The sequence below is a fragment of the Staurois parvus genome, unplaced genomic scaffold, assembly GCF_062004578.1.
Source record: "Staurois parvus isolate SC_StPar_1 unplaced genomic scaffold, SC_StPar_1.0 ptg000194l, whole genome shotgun sequence".
Taxonomy (NCBI): Eukaryota; Metazoa; Chordata; class Amphibia; order Anura; family Ranidae; genus Staurois; species Staurois parvus.
The window spans coordinates 724331-744893 of record NW_028317990.1 but is presented as its reverse complement, the minus strand read 5'-3'; the positions used below and the strand labels follow the sequence as shown (position 1 = coordinate 744893).

The window sequence follows — 20563 nt, the reverse complement described above, 5'->3', positions numbered from 1 at the left end:
GAACTTTGGAAAAAGGCAGGTAATGAGCAAAGGACTGTTCAGCAGCATTGTCTGTGGTCTCCCTGCAGCTGAATATTCCCCCATTATTGACATACTATGACATGTTCTGCACTCTGCCACAGTGTGGAGGCTGCCATCTTAATAGTAGCAGGGGTTTGCTTCCTTACATCAAAGCCTCCAGCATGGAGAACACTCAGCAGCACTGTAGTGATATCACCAAATTTCACATCCAACACTCCGGAAACTAGCAGTCAAAGGAAGAAGTGCCTTAGATCTCACACAACAGATATACAGTATAGCTATGCTGCTATAGGTACCCTCACATACCAAGAAATACACTAACTTTCAAAAGGAATGCAGGACAAAAAAGGTAAAACAAACACATTTCTAAATGTTCTCTATAACAGAAATATTATTCTTTTGAAGTTCAAGTCCGCCTCAAGTCATACTCTCATTTTAAGACAAGTATCTAATTGAATTACTTATTCTAATATTGCAAATCCCAACATAGTTCTGAAATTCCATGCCAATAAAATGTGTCGTTTATGTACCATCATATAAATTGCTGCAGTATTCAAGCACTCCCTGAACTTTTTAAAGTTGTCAAACACCTAGAAAGTGAGTATAAAGTCACAATTCTGTCCTCAATACTAGTCCTGAGAGAACTAGACAATTCAGATGATACTATAAGTCAACATGCTTTCCCTAGTAAGAGGGGTTTATGAAAAAAAAGATTTTCAATTCCAATAAAGAATGAACCAATATGCAGAAATGTTTTTGCTAAAGTTTAAAAAAAATGTATATAAAATATATACTATCTACACCAGCCCTAAGCCATTTCTGGCACTTTTTGTTTACATTTTAAAATTCATATTTTTTGCTAGAAACTGTCTTAGAACCCCCAAACATTATATAGACATTTTTTTAAAGCAAACGCCCTAGCACAGGGGTCTCCAAACTGCAGCCTGGGGGCCAGATGCAGCCCTTTGATTGCTTTTATTCAGCCCTTGGGGCATTATTTCTGCCACTATCAGCAACAGTAGGGCATAGTTCCTGCCACTGACAATGGGGCTCTCCCACTTGTATCAATGTTGGTGTACTGTTCCTCCCACTGATAAATAATGGGGTACCACTCTCCCATTGTTACCAATGATGGGGCACTATTACTTCCTGTGATACCAGTCACGGGGCATTGTTTACTTCCACTGATCACTGATGCCAAGACATTTTCTACTCCCACTGGCCACAGTCCAGCCCTTTGTTTAGAAAGTTTGGAGATTCCTGCCCTAGAGAATATATTGGTTGTTTTTGCATTTTGTTTTGTCACATTGTATTTAATCAGTGGTTTTCAAATGCAATTTTAGGAAGAAAATACACTTTTTAGAATGTTATTGCAAAAGAAAAAGATAAACAACCCAATTTTTTTAAAATATAAAAGATGATGTTACGCTGAGTAAATAGATACCAAACATGTCACGCTTTAAAATTGCGTCCATCTGGCCATGGCAACAAACGATGTAAATGTTACTATTCATAGGCAATCCTTTAAAAGCCTTTACAAGTTACCATTTTAGATTTAAGGAGAAGGTCTAGTGCTAGAAGTACTGCCCATGATCTGACATTTGCGGCAATACCTCATATGTGGGACGATCTCTGCGTGCACGCAGGATAGACGCGTGCGTTCGCCTTTGCGCTCAAGCATGAGGGGACAGGGGGCACTTAATTTTTTTTTTATAAGTCTTCTTTTTTTACACTGTAGCTTTACATTTCTTTTAAATCACTTTTATTGCTGTGCACAGGTATTTTTTATGAAGCGATCTGTGGTCTATGCACTTGAAAGCATTTATATCACCAAGATTGATGTTTTTGAATGCTTTCAGATTTTTAAAAATGGCGCTGAACGTTTCCGAGTAAATTGGAACTGATGTCAGGTTATCGCTTCAAGGTTACTATTAAGGGGAGTAGATCAAAGCCAATTCCAGCTTTGTTAAGCTGTCTGGCCAGCGGATGAGACAGGAGATCCAGAGAGAGCTGCGGAAAGCATCGGGGGAGGGGAAGTAGGATGTCTCCTCCTGCTGCTTGTACAAGCAACTGAGCAGCTAGTTAGCTGCTCCGACTGCTTGTACAAGGGAGCCGACTGCCGGCATAATAAACGGTACCAAGGTGATGCCTGCAGCTGCAGTCATCGTTCCGGTATAACCACCGAAAGTCCAGAGACATACGGGTACGTCTCTGATCTGGAAGTGGCTATATATTGTGAGAACTAGCATCAACTGGTAGAGCTTTAAAGGACACTTACCTTTCTCACCTTTCTTCTTTTTAAGGGCTTTTCTTGCCCAGGTTTATTAAAATCTACCTTACTTTTCCAGCCTTTTGTCTGTGTCCTCTAGACAATCTTGCCACATCTCTGCACACACAACTTGCAGCCCCTTGCTGCTCTGGCTCTTACCTGTCTCTCCTAGGTGGAGCCCTTCTGACTCCTGGGCCATGATCTCCTGCCTGCCAGGGTGTAGCCCAGAACCATGATCAGGTCACTACTTGAAGCCCAGCATGCACCTGCACCATCAGTGTGCTGGTTGTCTGTAAAATACGGACCCAGGATTGCAGAGTTCAACTCACCCAAGCCTCTAAGAAATCTCCAGGAACCAAACCAGGTTTTACCAAACGTTGAGGCATGACTTAAGTTCCCTGGAACCCCTCAGTCTGCCTGGGCGAGGATACTGGGTCATAAATTCTTTTTGCACTGTGGCAGGGCACCACACTATATATATTTGGACACAGGCACAATTTCCATACTTTTGGATCTGTATGCCACCAGAATAAATTAAAACAAAACAATCCAAATGAATTTGAAGTGCAGACTTTCAGCTTTGATTCAAGGGGTTGACCATAAATATCAAGTACACATTTTTGGAACTGTAACAATTTTTATACACAGTCCCTCAGGGGCTCAAATGTAATTGGACAAATGAATATAATCATAAATAAAATGTTCATTTTTAATATTTTGTTGAGAATCCTACTGGCAATGACTGCCTGCAGTTTGGAACCCATGTACATTACCAAGGAAAGATTTCCTCCTTTCTGATGCTTTGCTGCGGTCTTCAGTTGTTCTTTGTTTGTGGGTCTTTCTGCCTTTAATTTTGCCTTCAGCAAGTGAAATACATGCTCAATTGGGTTGAGATCAGGTGATTGACTTGACCATTGCAGAATATTTAACTTCTTTTCCTTCAAAAGCTCCTGGGTTGCTTTTGCAGTGTGTTTTGTCCACCTGTACTCTGATGTTGTGTGCTTTGGATCAGGAGCTGTCCCAAGCCTTCTCCACACTTTTTTCTTCCAGTCATTCTGGAACAGATTCATCTTGGTTTCATCCGTCCAAAGAATGCTTTTCCAGAGCTGGTCTGGCTTTTTTAGATGTTTTTTAGGAAAGTCTAATCTGGCTTTTCTATTCTTCAGGCTTATGAATGGTTTGCACCTTGTGGTGAACCCTCTGTATTTGCTCTCATGAAGTCTTCTCTTCATTGTAGACTTTGACAATGATACCCCCACCTCTTGGAGAGTGTCCTTTACTTGTATGGATGTTGTGAATGGGTTTTTCTTTACCATAGACAGGATCCTGCGATCATCCACCATTGTTGTCTTCTGTGGGCATCCATGCCTTTTTATGTTGCTGAGCTCACCAGGGAGTTCATCTTTCCTCAGAATGTACCACACTGTTGATTTGGCCACTCCTAATGTTGCTGCTATCTCTCTGATGGATTTGTTTTGTTTTTTTTTGAAGAATTACAATGGTCTGTTTCACTTGCATGGAGAGCTCCTTTGAATGCATGATGTAGGTTCATAGCAATAGATTCCAAATGCAAATACCACACTTAGAATCAACTCCAGACCTTTTACCGGTTTAAAGCGGAGTTCCACTCACCCTATCAAAAGATAAAAGTCAGCAGCTACAAAAACTGTAACTGCTGACTTTTAAAAAACAGCAACTTACCTGTCCCTCGGTCACGCGATGGGTGTGTCCCTCGGTCCCACGGTGTGTCCCCCGCAGCCCGTTTTACCGGCCGTCCTGTATTCCAGCTTGCGGCTTCACAGCCGGGTACCCAATGTGCATGCGAGAGTAACGCTGCACTTCATGAATTGTCCTGTAGTCTTCTCGGACCTGTCACGTGTCCCAAAAGACTACAGGGAGGGAGGAGACCTTCCGCTTCCGATCGCCTAGGCCAGGGGTAGGCAATCTGAGGCTCTCTAGCTGTTGTGGAACTACATTTTCCATGAGGCATTGCAACATTACAAAACTGACAGTTACAGCTATGACTTGCAGAGGCATGATGGAACTTGTAGTTCTGCAACAGCTGGAGAGCCGAAGGTTGCCTACCCCTGGCTTAGGTGATCGGACCGGAAGTGGGAGCGGGTACCTGTCAAATTCAGGTACCCGCTCCCCCCAAAGGTGCCAATCCTTAATGGGGAGCGGGTGGACCTCCGCTTTAAGTGAAGAAATAACAAAGGAGCAGCCCACACCTGGCCTTGAAACAGCTTTTTATTCAATTGTCCAATTAATTTTTGTCCCTTGAAAAAGGGGGGATGGCTACTCTTAAGAGCTGTAATTCCTAAACCCTTCCTCCAATTTGGATGTACATACCCTCAAATTAAACCTGAGAGTGTGCACTTTCAGCCCATATCCATTATATAACTATAGCTTGAATAGGTTTTGGTAAATACTTGAAAAAATCTATAAAATATACATGGACCTAACTGTGTATGTATGTATGTATGTATATATATATTATATAGGCTGGCCTGTTTATTCTGATCCAATAGAAAAGCTGCTGTAGCTGAAATTGCTGAAAAAAAGTTAATGCTGGTTCCAGTAGGAAAGTGTCAGGACAAACAGGGTGCCCATTCTGACCCGTGTCAACAACCCAAAGTGCCTACAATGGGCACATGAGCATCAGAACTGGACCATAGAGCAAAGGAAGAAGGTGGTCTGGTCTGATGAATTCAAGAATGCTTTAAGGAACACACCCAGTTTGAGGTGTTGATTTGGCCTCCAAATCCTCCAGGTCTCAATTCAATCGAGCATCTGTGGGATGTGCTGAAAAAACGAGTCTGATCCATAGAGGACCCACCTCACAAGTTAAAGGACCTGCTACTGATGGCTTGGTGCTAGATGCCACAGCAAACTTCCAGAGATTGAGCGGTGTCCATGCTTCGAAGGGTTAGGCCTGGTTTGGTAGCAAAAGGGGGACCTACTTAATATTAGGTGGGTAGTCATAAAATTATGGTTGATAGGTATACATACATTACAGGGCTTAAGAGATCTGCTACTGATGGCTTGGTGGCGGATGTCACAGCATACTTTCAGAGGTCTAGTGGAGTCCATGCCTCAAGGAGTTATGGTGGGTGGTCACATTTTTTTGGCTGATCCTCTGGCAGATCAATGCCCTGATTGGGGCACACATAAAAATGATGACCTATTGTATTATTGTTGCTAATGATACAAAATATATAGTAAAGTACAAATTACATGCATATATTCTTGTTTTTAACAAAACCAGAAGTTTAGCATGCAGAATCCATATTGCTGTATCATTTTTATGTAGTGGTATTTTGCGTAATGAAAATGTTTAATTGTAATTCAATTAATTACATACACAAAGTCCCTCATTACGGCCCCCAATAAGATACTGGCTTTTCATACAAGTCTGGAAGCACTTAACCAATTTTAATATATTAAGAGCAATTTCCTCTGAATACTAATTAGTTCTTAATGATAAGATAAGGAGGGGAGCATCATAGAAAGCAAGCGGCAGGATATAAAATTCAATTAGCCGTAGAAAGGCCGTGCGCTGGCACAACTTGCATATTAGAGGGTGGATAGAGCTGGAATGTGAGCTTATAAATCTCTATGATATTTGGGAAAGTATAGAAGCAAATATAGGGGTAACAATGTTCCCTGTGTTTATTACAAGATTTCCACTACACTTTAATGATCTGGATAGATCCCTCTACTATGTATTCTTCATGGCAAATGTTTATATATTTATTTTATAAATTAAATGTTTTAACTACTGCCATTATAGGTATCTTAAATCAGCCTTCAGAAATCCTGTGCACAATAGGTCTGGTACTCTGTGAGAAGGAAGACCAACAGTGGCAGCCCATCAGGGATCCGTTCCGTTCCATTGCACAGTACTGTCAGTCTTAAGATTGCCACACATTATTAGATTTTTATTTTGTTCAGCCAGTACGCTAAACCACAAAAATCTAATTCCTCCATCCATGCTATACAGTGTGGATGAACAAATACCCCTGCTGGGCTATTGTATTCTGATACCAGTGGCTGTCAGAATACATGAACAATGGCTGCATGTGAATGGATGCAGCTGCTGTTCAGCTGACAAATTTCTGTCCAGCTCTTTTGATTTTTCTATTGAAGGATGTTGGCCAGGAGAGGGACAACAAGGGCAATCACTAAGCAAGTTTCAGCTGGCTCATCAGAAAATGGACATAATTGGAACAGCATACACCTAGCATATGTGGACCTTCCTATGTCCAAGGATAATCTTATCAATACTGCTACTTTGTTTTCCAAAAGGCAGGCTGGAGGCAGAAAGGTGATTTAACTGTGTTGCTTAATTGCAACAGAAAATGTGGCATTGCTCTTTAGGTTATGTATTGTGGCGTGGGTTTGCTAATTGCAAAAGCTTCTGAGCAGAATTGCAAATATTTTGGCAGGTACAATAAATGTAGGTTACTTTGGTTTTATAATGTAGCGGTTTGTTGAGCTTTAACAAGATTGTGCAAATACCTATAACCCTTAGATCACTAATGAAATTGACTTTCAGGTAGTTGTTACAGGTTCCAACAGGCCCTGTTCTTTACACAAAGCTCAGTATATAGTGAAAACAAATCTACATACACATCGGTTTGTATAGAATGTTGCTAACCGATATGCAATAAACTGCCTAAAAGCCCCAGATTAAGGCTTCATTCACACAGCTGTAACATTGCCGTAAACATTTTATTGATCATTAAGGCAAGGAAGAAAAGTTCCCGAAAAATGATCAGTAAATAGAGGTTTTTTTTAAAAACATATAAAATGGTCCTGTTCTTTTTCTCAATGGTATACGTACACTGGATATAAAAAGTCTGGATATAAAATGTCAGGTTTATGTCATGTAAAAAAATGAGGCAAAGATAAATAATTTTAGATCTTTTATTTATTTATTTCAGGTACTTGTATAGCGCCATCAATTTACACAGCGCTTTACATATATAGTGTACATTCACATCAGTCCACCTTTTTCCACCTTTAATGTAACCTATAAACTGTACAACTCAGTTGAACAACTGGGAGTAAAAATAAAAAACTAACATAACATGGTTGCATAAGTGTGTGTAAACTAATACTTTGTTGAAACACCTTTTGAATTTATTCCAGCACTTAATCTTTTTGGGTATGAGTCTATCAGCCAGGCACATCTTGACTTTGCAATATTTGCCTACTCTTCCTTGCAAAAATGCTCCAAATCTTTCAGATTGCAAGGGCATCTCCTGTGCACAGCCTTCTTCAGGTCATCCCACAGATTTTCAATCAGATTCAGGTCTGGGCCATTCCAAAACTTTTATCTTTTTCTTGTTAAGCAATTCCTTTGTTGATTTGGATGTAGGATTTGGGTCGTTGTCATACTGAAAGATGAAGTTCCTCTTCATGTTCAGCTTTCTAGCAGAAGCCTGAAGGTTTTGTGCCAATACTGATTGGTATTTGGAACTGTTCATAATTCCCTCTACCTTGAATAAGGCCCCAGTTCCAGCTGAAGAAAAACAGCCCAAAGTATGATGATGCCACCACCATGCTTCACCGTGGGTATGGTGTTCTTTTGGTGATGTGCAGTGTTGTTTTTACGTCAAACGTATCTTGTGCCATTATGGCCAAAAAGTTCAATCATGGTTTCATCAGACCATAACACATTTTCCCACATGCTTTTGAGAGACTTCAGATGTGTTTTTGCAAAATTTAGCCAGGCTTGGATGTTTTTTTTTGTAAGAAAAGGCTTCTGTCTTGCCACTCTACTCCATAGCCCAGACATATGAAGAATACTGGAAATTGTTGTCACATGTACCACACAGCCAGTACTTGATAGATATTCCTGCAGCTCTTTTAATATTGCTGTAGGCCTCTTGGCAGCCTCCCAGACCAGTTTATTTTCTCGCCTTTTCATCAATTTTGGAGGGACATCCAGTTCTTGGTAATGTCACTGTTGCGCCATATTTTCTCCACTTGATGATGACTGTCTTCACTGTGTTCCATGATATATCTTATGCCTTGGAAATTCTTTTTGTACCCTTCTCCTGACTGATACCTTTTAACAATGAGAAGCCTCTGATGCTTTGGAAGCGCTCTATGGACCATGGCTTTTGCTGTAGGACACAACTAAGAAAATGTCAGGAAAGACCTACTAGAACAGCTGAACTTTATTTGGGGCTAATCAGAGGCACTTTAAATGATGGCAGGTGTGTACTGATTCCTATTTAACATGATTTTGAATGTGATTGCTTAATTCTGAACACAGCTATATCCCCAGTTATAAGAGAGTGTGCACACTTATGCAACCGCATTATTTTAGTTTTTTATGTTTACTAACACCCCCCCCCCCCCAAGATTTCAGTTTGTTTTCAATTGAGTTGTACAGTTTATAGTTCACATTAAAAGTGGAAAAAGTTCTGAAATGATTTATCTTTGTCTCATTTTTTACATCACAAAAACCAAACATTTTAACAGGGGTGTGTAGACTTTTTATATCCACTGTATATACCAAATGTCCTCAGACACAGATTTTAGGATTTTTGTTTACTGATCGGAACGCAGTGAATGTTTACACACCTATGTGATTGCCTCCACTGAAAACAATGGAGCTACAGGTGAAAAGATTAAGGCTCCATGTACACTGCCTTAAAAATCGATGCTTCTAATGGAGTTTTGTGCTTTGCCTGTAGAAGAAGCTCAGTGTTATCCTATGTGTCCATGCACATTAGGGCAATTAGAGACATATTTTAAGCTCAACGTTTAGAGGCAGGATAAAAAAAACCCTTCTGGTTTACGTATTTGATTGGAGCTTTCTGGCAGAAAAAAACCTCTAAACTCACCTAAACTGTATACAAAAATGCTCTATATCAGAGTTTTTTTTGCTGCCAAGGGAACTGGTCTTTTTTTTTTTTAAAGCCAAGTGTGTATGGAGCCTTAATGTATAATCATTCCGATACATAGCAAAAAAAAAAATCCAAGAGCAATGCTAACATGCTATTAAAGCAGAAATGTATTGTGATAAAGTACCTACACTTTCACTACCACTGGAGTCTTTGAGCATTAGTTCAATTTTTTGCAATCTTTTCTGGGATTTCTGGTCTCCTAGATTGTAAGTTCCGAGGAGCAGCGCCCTCCTATCCCTCTTGTATTGAAATGTATTGTTGCTGTATTGTCTCCCATTATATTGTAAAGCGCTGAGCAAACTGTTGGCGCTATATAAACCCTGTATAATAATAATAATGAAAGTATCAATTTTGAATAACTTGGTTGTGCTTCTTTCCAACAATTAAACCTGGCCTAGTTTCACGCTGCCTCGCTGCTCTTTTCATCTGGGTTAACTAACTGTGCTTTCCTATAGATGTTTATAAAGCTGGTGCAGTTTCAGAAAACGCACCAAAACATCAGCATGCTGCATCTTTGCCACGCTTTCTGAAACCACACCAAAACCGCGGGGCATCAGAGAAGTCTATGGGAAAGTTCAGCTAAGCCACACAAAACCCTCAGGTTAGCTGCAGTTTGCCCAATGAGCAGCAGGAACACACTGGGGCAGTGTGAAGTTACTCCAAGGCCGTATACCACATGAGTCAAAGAAATGGCTTAGGAGACACTTTTCTTTTGCTTTCTTATTTTTTTTGGTGCATTATAATGTTATAGATTAAGAGACGTTAAATTACATTAAAATGCACCAACGATCCCTACAGCAGCCTCTTTCATCCTTTATTTTAAAAGAAGCCATTAAATAACTGTTAGGCCTCAGGGTACCCCTGCTAAAACAAGTTACTTAGGGGTCAGTGGGAACAGTGGCCCCTTACAATGGTGGTCAGAATACTACCATTACAGATAGTCAAAAACATCATAGGTGTCATGCCGTTGCCTCTGCTAAGTGGCACTGGCCCAGGAACTTTGCAGGGACCATTCAATGAGAGATCAATTAGCCACAGTTCAAGGAACCCTGGTTGAGAATGGCTGTCCTGCAGTGCACTAACTCCTATTTTAATATATGCCATTTTCATGCATATGGTGACAACACCCAAAACAAAAGAATTCCTGTGCCATTTAAGTGACAATGGTTTGCCTAGCAGCCCTTTACAGGGCCAATCAAATTCAATCTGCTTTTGACCGCACGGTAAAATTCTGGTTATTTTTTTGGGTCGAAACTAATTTCAAAAGATTCACTCATTTATTTCTGTTACACAGTATATGTGACAGATTATATCTTGGTGTTTTTTCCGGTACATATGTACATAGGCACTAGCGCTAATGTCCTAAGCAGCTGTAGGAAAGACACCTACAGAGCGAACCTTGGAAGAAGACTCTAGATATCTGGTGATAAATCCCGTACCAACTTGTATCTTGTAACTTTCTCTGCCCATCCAACTACTTGAAGCCGAACTAAGCTCTATCAACATTACATTTTTAATGCTTATGCTGCTAGCATAGGTAGTTAGGTAGGAAAGTATATTATATTTACTTGTTTTAAACTATATTTTTATATACATTAAATTTATATATTTTTTACGTTTCTTCAGTTGTTCCTGGTTTCTAGCCTAGGCCAAAAGAATGTCATACATCCCAGGAGTCTTCATTGGCATTTTTGTTTTCATTTCAGTAGGGGTTTTCTCAGCAACCCTCCTGCCTGCATGACTGAACTAAGGGAATATGGATTCCAGGAAGTAAAAGATACATGAATCATGAGTGTTTTTCAAAAGTGATTTGTCAACAAATTAAAGCATAGAGACATGGATGGATGGGGGAGTTTGCTTGAAAATTAAAAATGAAATAGTGTTTTACAGTTTGTGGTGCTCAGACACAGTTTAATTCCCCTTTAACCTTTTTAGCCCTTTGGACATGTCTGATAAATCAAAAGTCTCAAAATAACACCACCTAACACTATAGTGGTATCATTAAATGGAAACATTACGGAGACAGAGCCTATATATGAACTATGCTTTACACACCTAAAAAACATGCTAAAACCTTTGACCCTGAAAGGAACCAAGAATGGTGTCTAGCATTTTCTATAATACTAACATTATAGGTATGTTTAAAAGACAGGTGCACAGTTATGTGTGTTACTGTCAATACAATGTCTCACATACTGCCATTTTCATAATATCTGTCCATCAGCAGGCCATATTATGTTTTACGGTCCAACACAAAATGCTAATGAATTCTACGTAAGTGAAGACATGTATGCATTCGAGTTAATGCATAATATATTCTGTTTCTTCAACTCATGACCCTTTCATCAGTTATCTAGAGAGTCTCATTTCAGCAGTGCTGGAGTCAGACCCTCCACACAGATCTGTCATAACTGAGATAAACAGGATGCTGACACTTAGACAGAGAGAGTGAGTCGATCTATCACAGTTCATGGGCACATTGCCTGAGCAGAGAAATAAAGGAGCCGTCAGTTGTCCCAACTATCAGGTGTATGAGAGGGTACAATGGAGACACTTACTGTTTTCTCTTACTAGGCAGAACTCCAAGGAATTCTGACTCTCCAGGCTGCTGTCCAGATCCACTGGGACATTTGGCTGGCTCTGCTTCTCTAGTCGGTATTGAGGGCCTACAACACACAAGCCAGGTTGTTATATTATCAGGTCAAAGAATTCCATTAAATGAAAGTTGCAATTTTATGCAAACAATGCCCATTTTGAATTCTATACAATGGTATAACGCATTATAGCTCTTCATTAGTTACATAGGGGTAGAGTTACTAAAACTGGAGCGCTCAGAATCTGGTGCAGCTGTGCATGGTAGCCAATCAATTTCTAACTTCACCTTGTTCAATTAAGTTTTGGCAATAAAACCTGGAAGCTAATTGGTTTCTATACAGAGCTGCACCAGATTTTGCACTCTCCAGTTTTAGTAAATAAACCCCCCAAAAACAAAAAAACAAAACATGTCCAACAAGCTCAAGATGAAAAACTTTTCAACCTTGCAATCTCAGACGTAGTCCAATTTTCATAAATTTCCAATACCAATATGTAAAACCTTAGATTACTGTGTGTCCCCATTGGGGAGATTCCCACTCTCTATTGGTCTTGCGACCTTTGTGCCCAGCATACAAGGTGACAGCAAATCCCACATTTTTTATGGTGTTACAGGAACGAGAGGTGAGGGCAAATCTTGCAATAAGGAAACTTGTTCTGGTGACAGCTGTCTAGTAGGGAATATGCCCATTGCATTGTCAGCGAGACAGAAACTGAATTGACCATTCCTCGAAATTAAAAACCTGACAGGGGTCTTAACCAATAGCTAGTTTATCCAAAACCTACCAAAAATGTGGGTTTATGTATACTTTAAATATACAATTAAACCATTTTGTTATATCTGCCTTATTAATAAAATAAAAAAAAAAATATGCCAGAAATCTAGTGATCAGATTATACTAAACTGTAGCATTGATCCCTGCTCTCTCTATGGACTACAAAACTCCTCCTCCCTATGTTATGAAGTAGAGAAGGGGAAGTGCTCCGTAATCTCATCCTTTTTCCAACTCAGTGATTTTGAATTGATATTTTTCTGAAATGTTTGTGCTATATCTTTCACTTATATGTTATAAGTTGTTGTTCATGAGAAAATACAGTTGGATAAAACAAAAACTATCTGTTTTAGCCTACAAAGCAACAAAATGTGATTATTTTAAAAAAGGGGTGATGGCTGCTGTGAACCTTGGCTTGTTTGCCCATTACAGTAACACTTCTTAGTTTGCGGTCCCCCTTATAAATAATCAGGGATGAGGGTCATTGGTTGTCATGGCGGCGGTGGGGCTAGCGGATTAGTGGTTTTTGTTTTTTTTTTCTCTCACCTATCTGTGTGTTAAGTTTTTGAATTTGTCATTGTTGCTATAATTTATTTTTATACTGTTACACGGTAAAGGCCATCCTGCGTGATGAACCTACACAAGTCTTGTTCAATTTAATTCCTCTCTTTTCCTTCAGTTTTGTTCTCCTTTCGTGAGTTGTAAGAAGAAAAATTAAAATATTTAATGTGTTTGTTTTAATAAAAATTATTGGATTTAAAAAAAAAAAAAGAAAGAAGAGGGGTGATTATTTTCTATACCCACAGTATATAAGGGGTTTTGTTCATATCTATGATGTTCGTAGTTTTTAAATCTGTGTGTACTGTCCTTAAAGCGGAGTTCCAGTTGATTTAATAATAATTAAAAAAAAAAATAAGATGCTACAAAAACTAACTGCTGACTTTTAAAATTCAGGCACTTACCTGTCCCACGATCCAGTGGTGTCTTCACCATGGATGGTTTCACCTGCCGTCTTCTCTTCCCGGCATCTTCAGTATGGGCACCCGACTGTGACAGCTTGGAGCTGCACAGCCGGGTTTCCACTGCGCATGCGCTAGTAGTGCTGCGCTTTGTGACTGGTTACGTAGTCTTCTGGGACCTGTCACGTGTTTCAGAAGACTACGGGGCGGGGGGGCACAACTTCCGCTTCCGATCACCTTAGGTGATTGCAGCGGAAGTGGGAGCCCCAATCTGTCAAATTCGGGTGCCTGCACCCCTCCCCAAAGGTGCTGATCCTTAACGGGGAGCGGGGAACAATGCATTAAAGCGGAACTTCCGCTTTTGGGTGGAGCTCCACTTTAACCACTTCAAGTCCGGACACTTTTACCCCCTTCCTGTCCAGGCCAATTTTCAGCTTTCAGCGCTGTCACACTTTGACAATTGCGTGGTCATGCAACTCTGTTCCCATATGAATTTTTTAGCATTTTTTTGAGACAGATAAAGCTTTATTTTGGTGGTATTTATTCACCACTGGGATTTTTTTTTTTGCTATATAAATGAAAAAGTTCAAAAATTTTGAAAAAAAGTGTTTTCCTTTGCAAATAAATAATATTTCATCATAAATCTTGCCCAAGATTTATTTAGTCATCATTATATTAAAAAAATAACCAAAATTAGTTTTTTTTATTATTAATGTTTTTTTTTTTACATACTGTCACCCTAGCAGTACAGTGTCACCATGGTGACACTGTACTACTTGTGGGTGGTAATGAAGGTTTTTTGTTTTTTTACACTGATTGCTTTTATACCCATAAAGGCTGTAAAAGCAATCATTTCTCCTTTTCTCTGGCTGCATTCTTGCAGCCATTGAGAAATGCTGTGTGAGCTGTGATTGGTCACAGCTTGTCACATGGATCAAGGCTGTTGTGAATGTTGTGAATAGCCTTGTACCATGTGACCACTGAAGTGACATCTTGCTTACTACTCTGTATGTGATCACTAATTGGTCAATCAGTTATCACATGATCGGGACCTCGCAGAGAGGTCCCATTCGACGATCGGTGTTCCACTGTTTCCGGAGGACACAGCGGCACCGGATCGCGGTGCTGCGCACTCCCAGGAAGCACGCACAGTCCAAAATGGCGGTCGCCATTTATGAATGGCAACCCCCCCCTGGACTACCACCCTCCAGCCATTTATATACAGCAGCCGGACGGCAAGTGGTTTAGCACAATTAACCAGCTATGCTGGGTTGATCTGATACAAATAAAATTTGGGGGTTTTACTGATGCATGTTTGTATTTATTTGAGGGGTATGCACAAGTAAAGTCACATAGTACCCCTTTGACTGCCTCTAGACAGTCACTCATTTTGTACTGGTAAGACCATCTGGTGTAAATAAAAAGAAAAAAAGCTTGGAACAAAAAGGGAATGCAGCCACCACATCTAAGGACTAGTAATCTGCAATATATTACACTGTTCTTCTGGGGTTTAGGTATACTTTAGTAGCCTCCCTGACGGTATTCCCGAGTGTAGCTCGGGGTAAAGTTTCAGTACCAAAAGCGGTAACCCCGAGCTACACTCGGGCTTACCATGCGGCGCTGCTCCGGCATCTGTTCTTCACTTACCTTGTCCTGCGCTCCTGCGATGTCCCTCCTGCAGTGTCCCCGGCAATGTAATCCGACAGATGCCGGCATCTGTCATCTGGGTTCCATCCCCTGCGAGCGTCGGGACGTACGGTGGACGTACGGTGTCCAAAAAGCGTCCCTTTAGGTCAAAAGCGGGTTTAAACCGGCTAGAGAACAGCGATAGTAAATTAGAACCACTTGCAGAAGTGAGTGATAATGATTCGTGGGAAATTCGTCATCAGACACTGAAAATGATTTTGCGACTTTGCTCAGTGATGTGCGAACTTGGCGCTATATTTCAAATTTCAGTGTTTTTGGTTTGATTATATTATTGAATTAAATTTATTATTATTTTTATGATTATTTATTAAATTATAATTTATGATTTTGTGTTTTAAATTTTATCATACCCGGGATGTTTACTAGACTCTTGTTTGGACAGATTTCAGTGAGTTTTTCCTAAAAATTACAGGCCTACAATAAAACAAATACCATATTTCCATGCAAAAAAAATGTACCGCTTTGAGCACAGAAATATGGACATAATCAGACCGCTAGGGAGGTGAATAAACTCAATATTGCACATTCTACCTTTTCTGTCTACTTTTGACCATTAGCAACCCAATTGTCGATAGCAACCAATCAGATGCCAGATATATATTACTTCTTGCTCATGCACTAAAAGAATGAAAGTATGGTTCTGCCAGTATTTATATTCTGCTTGCATTTGTGAGGTGAATAGCTCAAGCAGTTCAGACCTCTTCTGATCTTCCACTAATTAAGAGGGGCTCTCACACAAACAATAAATCAGTTCTAATGGAGAGTGTGAGTTATAGGTTCAGAATGACTCTCCTAAAATATGATGCTGGATAAGCAAAAGACAAGTGAACCTTTGCTACGTTATTCATCTTATATCTTCTTATAGTAAATCTATCCGACAGCATACTCAAGTCAAACTCATGGCACTTTTGCATTTTTTAATTAAAAACTATACAGTTTTTATTAGAAATCCCTCTCTAAATTAACGATAAGGATTTAATACACTCCATTATCAACTGTAAAAAGATTTTTTTTATGTATTTATTTTTATAGATACACACATGTAACCTTAGTTTCGACAAGTACGCACAGCTGTGCAACCAGAATGTCTGCACTAGACAGATGAGTCTTCAGTGAGAGAGACAGACATGAAGGCATTCTGCTGCCTTGCCTGCAAGCTCTCTACTGAATCATGTATGTGAGAGAAGACATGTTTAAATACGAAAAGTCAATTTGTCCCAATTTATCTATATATACTTATATTGGAGACAGTTACGAGATATAAATGGATTAATAAATTCATAATCCTGCATCATTACCCTTCAGCCTATGAAGTGCTAGTAAAGGATGAATTTTTTTTTAAATTAAAAAAAGATGTTACACTTACCTGCTCTTTGCAACAATATTGCACAGAGTGCTCCCTTCCCTCCTCTTTGGCAGTCCTCTGCTGGCAATGTCCCCCGTTTCCTTTGGGTGCAATTTCAGCAAGCCGAGTGCTACAGGGGCACCTATGCGCGCTCCCGAGCTGGACTGTGTGTCTATAGACATACACAGCACCGATAAGCCACACCCCCGCTTCCTTCTCACAGGAGTTTGACCGGCAGCAGAGGGAGTCATAGGCTCCCACTGCATTCAGGGTCTCCTGTGAGACCAGCAAGTGAGGGGAATGGTGCTGCAGGAAGGACAGTGCTGGAACAGGGAAAGGAGTCAGGTAAATGTTTAGGAAGGGGGCTGGTGTTTTCAAGTAGTGGGACATCTTTTTACCTTAATACAAGGAATGAAAAAAAAAAACACTTTTGACTTTAGACCCACTTTAAAGTGAAGCTTCACCTTAAAGGGGATTGACAGCATCAGCTCAGTTCACATGTGCTGTGTGAAGGAGGGGGGGGGGGTGTGTGCCTGTTCCATCCAATCATCTCCAAGAGCTCTCCTCACTGCATGTAACTTCAGCTTCCCGCCCCTTGCTTTTGAGAGCTGAGAGATCCTGTGTAAATTCTGCACTTTGAATGGATGTAGGGGACAGGTGACTACAGATAAACAGGTACAACATTTGCAGGAGGATTTGTTCCATCTCTGTGAGACCAGTCGCTTCACTGGGTTCATGTAAGGGTTTACAGCCACTTTAAGTAGCACTTATGAGGCTTGTCAATCCACAAGCGTGTGGATTGGACAGTAAAAGGTAAAATCATTCCACCAAGTTCTGACACTCTGCTTCCTTCTCTACCAGCCTGCTCCCAGCACATGAGCACTGCAGCACAACTAAATGGCTCCTTGTGCTGCTTCTGCCTCCCCTGGTCTGAGCTTTGCATGATGCTATCAAGTCAAAGTCAGGAACATGCACTGCTCACCCTACAAAAAAAATACATTTAATTAAATAATAACGAATACAGAGCTGCATATCTGGAATTTAGCTTTAAAATAAAGTCCTGATTTTCTACGTAATAGGTATACTTAAAATTTCCTAAAAATCTGAATTGTTAGAATTGGAATGTTTTGAATTCCCAGTAATTTATTAATCCGAGGATTAAAATGTAAATTTACACTGCAACAAGGCAATGCATCATGTGATCAGAACCATGAAATATGTATTTGCTATGTACTGTGTTTGCTCTTTCTATTCTGGGCTACTTTTTGCAACCAGTTAATGTCACAAAAAGTAAGGAAATACAAATAACCCCAAAAAGACACAAACCTTGAAATGATTCTGTATAGTATAAGGTCACATTTATCTGCTAAAATATTGCTGTGATTTTGACCCTAAAGCCACCTGCACTGACCACAAACAAAATGAAACCTTTTAAAAAGCAGCACAGATGGAAAAGGTTAAATATCTCACAGTATAAGCGACGCCTCTAGGGAATTCCTATTTTGTAGCATTTATTTCTAGAATTGGACTGGGGTCTCCCTCTGACACCATGCACAGGGCTGCAGGCCTCCTGTACCCTTTACAGAGACCTTAAAAATGTCAGCGGCCTGAGAGGAAACACGTTTGTTTATGTGGCAGCGGGAGACGTTTATGTGAAGCAGTAATACGGCCGTCAAGAGAGAGCTAGGCGGAATGATTGATCTATCGCGCATACACACCATGTAATGGACCACAAACAGATTTGGCTGTGGGCTCATAGAGCCAAGGTCCGAATGTGACAGCATTTTACACAAAAGGGACTGATCAACTGTCACAAAGGAATCAACACACTGCCATTATTGCTTGAGTTCTGTAAGGAATAATAAAGAGTCTTGGATTATAACTCAAAGCTAATTTATCTCATCACATTACGGCAGAAATTTATAAGGAATGTCAGCATATCAAAAGCTCCCAAGCAAATCTCGGCTAGTGTGACAATGCAACTGTCCATTCGCTGCTCGGCCTTTTGGCTAAGATCAAGTGTAGTACCTGTTCTTATCAGTGTCCAGCAGGGGTGCTCCACCGTCATTATTGCCTTTTGGTGAGGATGGCTGGATGTATAGTACCCCTTCTGGAATGATGGGGGCTCTGAAGGCTAGTACAGGATGGAACAGACACCGGGGTTCTCACGGGCAGTTGAGGATTGGGAACAATTGTCCCAGGAAAACCGGATAGGCCCAGTTCCTCCTGATTTGAATGGGTCTACCTTGTCAGGCCAGGGAGGCAGAGAATCCACGGAGCAATGCCCCCTGGGAGTGGTTGCCCTAAGGGTGCTCTTAGTAATACATGGGGGTGGGATCCCACGTGTGAAAAGTGCACACGGTCACTGTTCCAAACACTTTATCTGCACTGCACCTTTTAGGACTAGGCCCTTTCGGCTAAGTCCAGGGCAATTTTTTTGCCTTAGGGCTTAGCGAGTGCACTATTGCACAACCACTTATTTATTTATTTTTCCTCCACTGTTTGTCACCTGTCACTTATGTGTTTTTTTTTTCACTTGGATGGAGAGTGTGGTTCCTCGGGCTACCCCGAAGTCTAGGGGGAGGATGTGTGGCCCTTAGGTTCCTTCTTCACCTGATCGTGAGGGGTGTTGCTTTGGGAGAGCTCCCTGACCTAGTTCTTGGTGGTCGGCTTCAGCTAGCCACAAGGAAAGTGGTCCACCAGGCCTTTTTTGATAGGTGGACCATGTTGAAAACCCTTTGTCCCTGTCCAGAGCCATGTGCCCTGGGGGATTAGGGTAGCGGTCCTTCCCCTTTGAGGTGGGCTGTTGTTTACCCCCCCCCCAAAGTGCTCTTTTTTGTGTTGGTGTTTTGTGCACTTTTTTTGTTCACTTACGGGTTTTTCGCACCTCCGTGCACTTTAAAAGTAAAAAAGAAACAAAACTGGTCAACATTCATGTATGTATAGAGGTTATTGAGGGTTAAAGTTCTCAAATGGCCAAGAAAATTTAGTACCGCCAATTTTTTTTTTTGTAATCCAAACCACAGTACACCTAATATTTTAAGATCACCTTCACTGCCCCCAAAATAATTTACACAGGCCAGAGATACACTGATCAGCCAAAAATTATCATCTCTGACAGGTAAAGTGAATAACATTGATTATCTTGTTACAATGGCACCTAAAAGTAGGTTAGGCAGCAACAGGTTGTCCCTGAAGTTGATGTGTGAAGCTGAAAAAATGGGTAAGCATAAGGGTTTGAGTGACTTTGACAAAAGCCAAATTGTAACAGCTAGATGACGGTCAAAGCAACTCCAAAACTGCAGCTCTTATGGGATGTTCCCACTCTGCAGTGGTCAAGATGTAACAAAAATGGTCTAAGGAAGGAAAACTGGTGAGAAAGTGAAGTCTCACACACACAGTGAGTGAAGGATTGCTGAATTGCTGAAAAAAGTGAATGATGGTTCCGATAAAAACGTGACAGAACACACAGTGCATCACAGTTTGTTGCGTAGACGTCTGACCCCGTGTCCAAAGCCAAAAGCGTCAACCATGGGCACCTGAGCATCAGCACTGGACCACAGAGCAATGGAAGAAGGTAACCTGGTCTGACGAATCAGGTTTTCTTTTACATCATATGGATAGCCAGGTGCATGTATGTCACTTACCTGGGGAAGAGATGGCACCAGGATGGGAAGAAGGCAAGCCAGCAGAGGCTTAAAGAATCTGCTACTGATGGTTTAGTGCCAAATACCTCAGCATACCTTCAGAGGTCTAGTGGAGTCCTTTCCTCATGGGTTAGGGCTATTTTGGTGGTAAAGGGTTACCTATTCAATATTAGGCGAGTGGTCATAATATTATGACTAATCAGTGTTCCAACACCAAAAGTGTTTGGCCAGTCCCAGGGTCCACCTTCAAGGGCAGTCACCTCTAGCTTTCACCATGTCCTCAAATTGTGTTTAAACCATAATCCCCATATGCAGCAAAACTGTCATTAA

At 40.7% G+C, this 20563-nt stretch overlaps 1 protein-coding gene and 1 pseudogene across 3 annotated transcripts in view; one reads left to right on the top strand and one right to left on the bottom strand.

Moving 5' to 3' along the window:
- MAPKAP1 (MAPK associated protein 1) overlaps nt 1-20563 on the bottom strand; it is a 307717-nt gene that overhangs the window by 93694 nt on the left and 193460 nt on the right. For all 3 annotated transcript variants that reach the window (XM_089677866.1, XM_089677867.1, XM_089677868.1), the window contains one exon: nt 11769-11876. In XM_089677866.1, coding sequence (XP_089533992.1) covers nt 11769-11876 — 108 coding nt within the window. The remainder of the gene's footprint in view (nt 1-11768; nt 11877-20563) is intronic.
- LOC149461727 (U2 spliceosomal RNA) lies at nt 18576-18696 on the top strand (annotated as a pseudogene).